General features: G+C 39.9%; 1 protein-coding gene across 1 annotated transcript; it reads left to right on the top strand.

The window, feature by feature from the left end:
- The first annotated feature begins 1716 nt into the window (after window positions 1-1716).
- On the top strand, window positions 1717-9814 carry LOC145404302 (uncharacterized). Its single transcript, XM_080275822.1, has 4 exons — window positions 1717-1891; window positions 6270-6517; window positions 7405-7678; window positions 8889-9814. The coding sequence occupies exons 1-4, from the start codon at window positions 1820-1822 to the stop codon at window positions 9750-9752; spliced, it is 1458 nt and encodes a 485-aa protein (XP_080131948.1). The 5' UTR covers window positions 1717-1819; the 3' UTR covers window positions 9753-9814.

A 9814-nucleotide genomic window follows, 5' to 3' on the forward strand; every position in this document is an offset into this window, starting at 1 on the left:
GTGTGTGTGTGTGTGTGTGTGTGTGTGTGTGTGTGTGTGTGTGTGTTTACAAAGACTCTCTCCACCTCGTACTTTCTCGACATTATTCTTCTCTGCTGACTACTTTACACTTTTATCAATTCCTCAAAATTCCAAGCCAGGTATATATAAATCCCTTGCTGGTAAATAACATCAATTGGACATAACTTTTTACCATCCCTGTCTTATTTCGTAATCCAGCAGCATGACATGGATGAACCACCCTACTGTAGTTATGATGATGATGATGATGATGATGATTACTCATTTCTATTGTTATTATTACTACTACTGCTACAGCTACTTTACTGTTACGATTAGTAGTAATAGTAGTAGCACTGTAGTAGCAGTAGTGGTAATGGTAGTAGTAGTGCTGTTGTTGTTATTATTATTATTATTATTATTATTATTATTATTACACAGAGTCTAACGTGTCTCAACTGCAGTCGCTAAGAACACATATCATGAAGCTGCCAGGTTGATTCAATAGAGAAGGTGTGCAAAGAAGCAGATCACGTGGCATCAGAGAAGAGTCTAGGTGCTGTAGCTACGGTGGGAATCACAACGCCCGCTCCATTACCTGCCCCCTTGAGACTGGCCCGTATTCTCGTAGCGTATGGAGACTCTCTAACACCTCTTCCTTAACGATTTATTTTCTAGACGAATTAACATCCCTGTGGTTTGATTGTTACGTCTTTTCAGTATCAACATAGACTGCGTACCACACAAGAATATAGTAACGGAGCAGAATGAGAAATAAATCGGTAAGGAAGAGATGTTAGTAAGCTTCCTAACCGTACTAGAATACCACCGCTAGGATTAACCCTCCCAGGTCGGCAGTCTGAGTAAGGAGGGGGGGGGGGAAGAGATCAACGCGACGGGAGGGAGAGAGGAGGGAGTGAGGTGGAGAGGGTAGGTGCGGCGACTCCCATGGGCTGCTTTCTCGCCCGTCTTTGCCTTCCCCTCAGCTCTCATCTCCTCCCGGCCTCCCCCGCCTTTTCACTATCCGCCTATCTATAGAATCAGGTCTCACTGGCGAAATTTATTGCATGTTTAGTCAGCCAGTTAGTCCTTTGCTTTTGTGGATCTCAAGGTGGTACTGTGAGTCTCCTCGATGTTGGCATTTTACTTATCTCTTGAGTCTGGGGTAACCATTATTATTATTATTATTATTATCTTAATGCGGATATGTTCAAACTGTATTATATACTGTCACCCTGAATATAATACGTCCTTTTTCAGTTGCATTATACTATATCTGATATTGTACATAATACTGCAACGCTATATTTCATCACACTGCGGTAAGGGATTATCCCCCAACATGATCTTCCATTTTTCTCGTTGGGTACAAGAAAGATACATGAGGGGAATTCACAATAATGAATTAACTACTGGCGCCACGGTCTGACTTCAAAAGTAGCCCCAAAACAGCGGCGTGTTCTTCAAAGGTAGCCCAATTGAGCGAGTTCATCCGATATTGGCAACACTGTATCTGCGACGGATGCATACAGAATAGAAAGTTTTGAAAATTGCATAAACTAAATGGTGAACACATTACTCTCAGTCTGCGATAATTGGGAGTAATCATAAAGATAATACTAAGCAATCAATAAAGAAAAAAGAAAAGAAAAGACAGAAAGGGAACCGAATCAAAGTCATATCCCGAAACTACTACTTAACGATGTTGATTTTCGACGTTTTCTTGCGACATAATTGTAAACATCACGATAAAAGCCATCATTGAGAGGAGACAGAAAACTTTTGTGTCTACCAGTAATCACAGGAACAAGGGCTCACCATGGGGAAGGGATTTAACAACTATATGTGTAAGAAATTCTTCCATCCAGCTTCCAGGGACAATTTAAAACGGGTAAGTCCAATGAGAGTGTGTGATGAACAGTAAAGAAATTCCTGGTTTCGAGAGCACCCATTTACAGATATAAAAAGTTTAAGACGGGCTATTGTCATGAATTAAGATATTTATGGCGCCAGATTTGTAGGTGTTACATAGCAGTTACCCAACTACCATAGCCTGACGTAGACTTCAGTACAGGTAACTAATCACTGTTTATTGGAATCACAACAGTTTCTTGAGCTACTACCATTTTTTTTTTTTAAATTCTCAGCAAAGGAGTGTTGGTATTGTTGAGCTCCTTTCTTCTTACATTATTGCATCCAAGTTAGGTTAGGTAAAAGTAAGATGAGTTAGGCTAGGCTTGGTGAGTGCTGGAGAAGTTGCTGGAAGTAGAATTGCTGGTATTGCTTGGGCATTTCAGTGATTACCCAGTGTTGGGAACTTCTCTGGTATTTTTGTAGTTATTATCAAAATGCATTACACATATACCAGGTAGCCTAATACAGCTAATTCAATACTAGACAGGCACGGCAATTCCAGCAATAGTCTTACAAACTCAGATCTGAAGGAGAGTAATTTTGGTACACCTGCAACACAGATAGCCAAGTGTTGAGTTTTAATTGCAGAAAGTTGTTGTAAAAACTGTAATATTACCATTTCAACTGAAACGGGCAATTTGCGACAAGTTTGACTGAAAATCATACAGAAACCACTAAAATACTGTTGTAAGGTTCTAGAAAGAACAATAAATTTGATTACCGATTTTATCAGAAATTACCAAGGCCATGTAGTAAACCAGCCATGCTGTATTTGAACTAACCTACCCTTATAAGGCCATTCTGTACTACCGGAAAACTAACTTTGTCACTGGCTGTTGGCTTGCCTGTGTAGCTTGCAGAGACGGGCTGCAGTGACAAAGAAAGAAATGGTAAAGTGTATTATACGTGTGTTCCTTTAGGATTTAATATCTTGATCTCTTAAAAATTTAACACTAGCCTGGTCCTTTTTAAAAAACTTAACAATGAATTTGTAAAACCCAGTGTCACAAGTCTGACAGGTGCACTCGAAGGTTGCCATGGCTAGACTAAATTCAGATTTACCAGAGGGACAACAACGTTGGGTCTGGTTAGTACTTGGATGGGTGACCGCCTGGGAACACCAGATGCTGTTGGCATCCCTACGTCAAGTGGGGTTGGTGGAGGATTAGTGCCCCTCCCTGTAAAACAATTAACTCTAAGCCCTTGGCCACCCTGTCTGGGATACATGGCGTCTGGCAATGAATGAATGAATGAAAACCTCCCTTTCCTATTTTGGGAACAAAAGGTTTTAAATCATTGGCCTAAAACAAAGGAAAATGCAAAGAGGTCACTCATTTGCCATCATCCATGACACATTCAGAATTGCTGCCTTTAACATCAGGTTGCTAATTGGCCGGTGGCCTAGACTTAAAGCACAGTGGAAACCAACATGCGCACGCACTCATAACTCAGAAGATCTGGCTGCGTCAAGACCAGCCTGCGACCAAAATTTCATAAAGCAAAAAAAATTCTGTATTGATATTATTGACTTGTGGTGATAAGTGTAACCGACTGGATGCGTTGATTACTGATGATCTCACTGATGGCCTGCATCAGGGCATCAGACATGCAAATCTATAGGAAACCTGATCAATCCTAACCTAACTTTTCCTGTTCCTTAGTCCTGACTTACTAAAACTAATTTAATCTCTCCTAACATAACCTATCCTATCCTATCGTTTCTTACCATCAGTTGAAATTATTCATACCCAACATATTGACAGAGAAATTGAATTACATTAAAATTAAGACATGCATTTGAAGTTTGGCAGCAAGTTCTGTTTTTGGTGGTAACTTCATCAGGGTTATGGTATGTGATATAAATGTCTTTATGTGTTTCACAGGTAAGATTTAAAAAAATGCCCTGTATTTGTGGTAATCTATGAAGCATAACAGTAACCAGTGAAAGCTAATTTCAATAAAAAGTATGAAAAGGCTGTGCCTGTTTGGCAGAGAATTAACCCCTACACCGCGGGCTTGTTTACCAATTACTTGCGTGTGCCGCGGGGTTATTTGGGCTCCGACAGACTCTCAAAAAATATTTGCCAAAAATCAGTTATTAGTCCTAGAATAATAAAGTTACATATGCTTATGGCACATACCTTCAGCTTTCTCCTGGAATGATTGTTGAGCCTTCGTCGGTTACCGTAGGACTTGTGGAGACCTCTGAAGTAGGGTAACGAAGTCTCCACTTTACACTTCCCGACAACCCGTAATATGATTACCACAGCCAGATACAAACACTATAAACACTATTCTACAATTTTCAAGTAGTTTGGGATCCATACTAAAAAAAAAAAACACTGTGAAAGCAATGAAAATTACGATCGTCGCACTGGCACTAGTTCGCTCAAGGTAGTCTGTCATTTATTATTCATAAAACCCCTCACACTTTATATTTCTATTACTATATAACACTTATATATATCTACAGTCTTTATCCATAAGTTTCCTTCAGTAGTATTAGTTTATTGTCACTGTAGGGATTCAATTTCTTTCAGTAAAATACGTAGCATTCACTTTCTCGTCCTGTATACTGGCATTGAGAGTGAATGTCACTTTCATCTTCACTCTCATAACTCATAGCATTCAGACATGCTAGAGTGAAACTTTCACTTTCATTACTCCTAGGGTATATACTCGTATTCTTATAATACTACTCATTTACATTTCTATTTACGTTCTCTATTTTATTTACGTTATTTACATTTCTATTTTATTTACAGTGTTATGCACTGTCACTTGAAATAACTTATAAAACTATTTTCCATTGTTCACGTATATTTACATTCATTACTTTCACTTGCTGTTTACACATTATTTACACATTATTTACAATTCCACTTGCACTGTTTTACTCAATAGAAAGATCGTAGTCACTCTTTTATCAATTGTCAGCCCTTTACCTCTTTCCACACGAGGTTTAGTAGGGGGTAAAGGTCACAGAGCCATTTGCATGGGGGTGAAAAAAGTCCTTGAAGTCAGCAAGATGAAACATACGTCCTCTCACTTCGGAAGATGAGACTACAGTGATAACGCAGGGGCCAGGCCAGCTAGCCTAGAGGCCTGCTTTAGGGGTTATTCAGAGTTACCAATATTACTTCTTGAAACAGCTAAGTCTAGCACTGATATGATTGGCAGGAAATCTAGACAATACATTATAAATTTGGTAGTTCCAGGTGAATGTAAATATCATTTAGGGTTCTCCCTTCCCTCCTTACATGTATATTTATTACGAAAATAGATTAGAGGCCTACTTAGGAGATATATAATCAGAGCTACCAATGTTAAATCTTGAAACAGCTTTGTGTAGCACCGATATGATTGGCAGGAAATCTAGACAATACATTATAAATTAGGTAGTTCCAGGTGAATGTAAATATCACTTAGGCTTCTCCCTTCTCTCCTTACATGTATATTTATTACGAAAATAGATTATACAGCATATTTCAAGGGGAAAAAAACAGCGAAAATTAGCGAACGAGTGCACGTGAGGTGTTGTCAGGTGATAATTAGCCAATTCCAGGTGTATGGCACTCTCACTTACCTGATTTCTTTCTTGTATATATTATTTGGTATAAGAATACGACATAGGGCTTATTTCAATGGATGAAATCAGTGAAAAATTCCAGGGAAGATTTACTTAGCGTAGCATGGCCGGGCAGGCGAGAGGATAGGGTAATGGAGGGGGGGTAGGGAGGGGAGTCAAGAACGGGGAGAAATGGCTAAATTGTCAACAATGGATGGGAGTACAGATGAGATTAGGAGTGCTGACTAGTGTTGGACATTGTCAGTACTGATAGATGATACAAGCCCCCACTTGAAAGCCCGGGTGAATTCAAAATAACACAGAATCACAAAAGCGACGCCCCGCGGTATGATCCCTTGCTCTCAAGCGTCACGAAAGTGACGCCCCGCGGTTAAGGAGTTAATTAGTATGCATTTTTTTTTTTTTTTTTTCATTTAGATAATTGTCTTGCAGTTGTATATAAGCAGAAATACTCTTTGCCATTCATTTTTGGGATATCATGATCGTACATAGTTCCTGATAAATATTGGGGGTAAGGAGATTTCACTACTGTAACCGGGCAGCTCTGGTGACTAGTTACCATATATCAGTGCCACTGAAAGTTGTCCCTTTCCAACACCACTACTATCTCTAACTAGCTTCAGTATTACCCGTATTAGCTCGGAATAATTTTGTTGAAGTGTACCATGCCATTACTACCATACATAAAAGCACTGTTTGTTGTAGCTGCTTTACACAGAAATTTATGTATTGTATTTAATAGCAAGTACAATTCTGTCTTATGTAGGTGTGGATAGCAGAGCAGAAAGCAGAAGCTGAAAGGAAGAAGCAGGATGAGCTCCGTGTGCAGTATGAGAAGGAGCAGGAGCTGTACAACAATAAGGCACTGCTGGCCAAGGGCGAGAATAAGGACAAGCTTTCCCTCAATTTCATGTATGAAGCTCCAGCAGGGGTTAAAAAAGAGAGAGAGAAGGAGGATGGGGAGCCAGAGTATAAATTTGAGTGGCAGCGCAAATTCAACGCTCCAAGAGAGAGGTAAGATGGCCTTTACCGTAAGGACATACCATACTGTATTATGTACAGTAATGGTGTGATGATGTGCATTGACTCCAAAAAGTAATCATTGATAAGGGCTATGATATAAAAAATTATAACTGTAGTACAGCATGTGATGTTCGAAGAAGATCATTATTTTATCAGGAGTATATCTGAGCACTGTATGTGATAGATACTGTACACCCCCTCTTGGTTTGTGAAGTAGAGTAGAAAATAAAATCAAACTGTTCCTTCTGAGTTTAGTGATATAAGATGGAGAGAATGTCAGGGATTAGATATATAAGTATTAGCCACCTTGTAGAATTCAGCTACTGATATATTTTAGACCCCTGTCTCTAATGAGCCTCTTCAGCCAGTCTCTTTATACCAAGCCACACTAAATGTATAGACAGTGGATCATATGCTATACTTGGTAAGAGTTTACGGCATGTCATCCTCTCCACTTTGTAAAACTTTACTCATCCGCAAGCTACCCATGCACAAGGCTGAGACGGGGTTAGGAGGGCAAGACGTGGCAAGTGACCTGAATTATCCATGGAACTAAGTTGTACTCACATAATTCATGCAGGAAAGTATTGGCATGGTCTGACAGTTGCTGTGCTGCTTCATGCTTTTGCTCACACAGTGTAGGCAGCTAGTAAATGAGTGTGATTATTTCAGTTGTGGAAAACAAGGACTCTTATGAAATAGCGTGGAATCCACGGGACTATAGTAGCTATAGCTTTTGTGTGTGTGTGTTAAATAAATAGATTGTAGAAACTCCTATAGCAGTTACTAATGATGCTTACTTTGTCCCAGCTGTTGCCAAGATGATGACACCATCTGTGACCAGCCATTTGGTACTAATAATGCTTGCTTTGTTCCAGCTATTGCAAAGATGATGACACCATCCGTGATCAGCCATTTGGTATTGCTGTGAGGAATGTAAGATGCATTAAGTGCAAAGCGTGGGGTCACATCAACACTGACAAGGAATGCCCCTTATATGGCCGAGTGCTTGAGCCATCTGAAGATATTGGTGGTCTGAATCAAAAGGAGTTGGCGGCCGGCATGAGGGATGATGGCCTTCGTCTCAAGAATATTGCCAGTGTCTCTTCAGGCATCTATGGACTTGCACAGAACCCTTATGCTGTGAACCAGGTATGATATATGCAGTGTTGTTGTGGCATTAATCCTGTAGTTGGTGATAAGAATAGAGTCTTTTATAGTAGTGTTTCATCTACAGTTTCTCAAGTTTCATTATGATAAAGTTTCATTAAATTGTGTATTGCATGTACATTCAGTCACTGCACATCATCAGTTTTAGTGCATCAGTATAGCACTATAAATGTGCCTATGTGTGTGTGTGCACTGGTGGGTGGACATGTAGCTTTCCAGAGGACAAGGCAGATGGGCCTATTGCACTGGGTGAGTGGGTAGGTGTATGGGTGGGTTGTTGGGTATTTTGGCTAAAATAGACCTACTGGAGAATATGTCCACAGTTGAATAGGTCTATATGAAAAAATAAGTTCATGGAGGAATACATGCTTGTAGGAAATGGGCCCAAGTGGGAACATAGGTCCAATGGGGAAAAGATGTCCATGGGAGAAAATAGGGTCATGTGGGGATTTGGTGTATATCCATAGGAAGAAAATATGTCCATGGGGAAAATTAGTCATTAAAGAAATTAGGTCCATGGGGAACACTGGTTACTGGAGTAACTTTATGGTAACCAGTATTATCTGGTTTCTGGCACCAACCTTTTCTTAAGTATACCAAATCGCATGTCTTTAATGTATACAATGGTAGCTATTAGAGAATTAATCATTTAGCTCAGTTACAAACTTAGATTGCCAATCATTAACGTGTACCATTCTAGGGACGTAGATATACTGTATGTCCCCCTCTAAAAAGCTGATGACGTAGATCAACGTCAAGCAGCATTGAGAAGTCATTGCAAGCAACCAGAGTAAAATGGAAGGTAATAACATATCTCGCTAACTTCAGACATTTCTCCGTTACACAGACAACACTGATTTAGGAGCACGGGAGGTGGCTGACAGTCTTCACAGGCTCACAGAGCCAGTCTGCTCTCTCAGTACTGTAACCTCAGAGATTTCAGAGGTCAAGTGGCACCAACCTGACTTGATTCAGTCAGCTTTGTGGCTTTGATGATTACTTTTATTAGTGCCAGGGATCTTATATTGATGTATTAAGCCCATTTAGCTAGGGGAAAAAAAGAAAATTGGCTGGCGTAGAAGGGTATCAATTTTTTTTTTCCCTGCACAGTACTGGTTAATCACAGGTTATTGTGTATGTGTTTGATGTCTTTACCGTGCAGAACTCATTAAGATTTCTATTAATTTTTCAGAGATTGGTCTCCAGTGATGAAGAGAGTATAGATGAGTACAAATTACTACGATCTTTGACCACCAAAGAAAAAAGGAAACTTCTACAGAAGCTTGAAAAAATGGGTAAAAAGAAAAACAAGAAGTCCAAAAAGTCAAAAAAGAAGAAACATTCTGAATCATCATCATCATCATCAGAGTCGTCATCTGATTCAGAGTCTGAAAAGAAAAAGAAGAAGAAAAAGAAGAAAAAAGAAAGCAAGAAAAAGCGCAAGAGGAACAGTGAAAGTAGCTCAGAGGCGGAGTCTGGAGATGAGAGGGAGAAGAAAAAAAGGAGAGGAGGGAAGGAAGAGAAGCCAGACACTCAAGCACTCTTAAAAGAAATAACAAAGGGACTAAAAGTTGACTTCATTGGGCAAGACCTTCCCTTTGCAAGTTGTAGCAGTGGTGAAATTAGAGTTAAGCAGGAAAAAGTATCCACAGATGAAGGTAGTTCAGACAGTAGCAGCAGGCATGGGAATAAGATCAGGAGCCATGAAAGGGATGCAGGTAATTCTATACGTCCTGGTGGGGGGAATCGAGCTTGGGATTTTTGGGATACAAAAGAGTTAATTGAAAAACAGCAGAAACCATCAAAAGAACAAGCTGACAAAAAGGGCAGACACAGAGGTGAGCATGAAGGACACAGCGACAGGCAGGGGAGAAAGAAGGAGAAAAGTGAGAGCAGAGATAGGAATGAGAAGCATAGGAACAGGGATAAAGAAAGGCATGATAAGGTGAGGAGTAGAGACAGAAGCAATGATAGAAGAAGTAGGGAGAGAAGCATTGAAAGGGAAAGAATGTTGTCTAGAAAGGAGAGGGATCGAGACAGCCGGAGAAGAGACTAGACATGAAAATATAAAAGTAAAAATGAGAGACATATATAGAGCAAGGATGCCAGGTCTCATAA

This window comes from Coenobita brevimanus, chromosome 63 (genome assembly GCF_032717465.1).
Source record: "Coenobita brevimanus isolate Jiangsu-jjx chromosome 63, ASM3271746v2, whole genome shotgun sequence".
NCBI lineage: Eukaryota > Metazoa > Arthropoda > Malacostraca > Decapoda > Coenobitidae > Coenobita > Coenobita brevimanus.

Coding starts and splice junctions, on each gene's coding strand:
- LOC145404302 (XM_080275822.1), top strand. CDS start 1,820: ATGGGGAAGGGATTTAACAACTATATGTGTAAGAAATTCTTCCATCCA. Junction 1,892..6,269: donor CCAGGGACAATTTAAAACGG/GTAAGTCCAATG, acceptor TGTCTTATGTAG/GTGTGGATAGCAGAGCAGAA. Junction 6,518..7,404: donor TTCAACGCTCCAAGAGAGAG/GTAAGATGGCCT, acceptor GCTTTGTTCCAG/CTATTGCAAAGATGATGACA.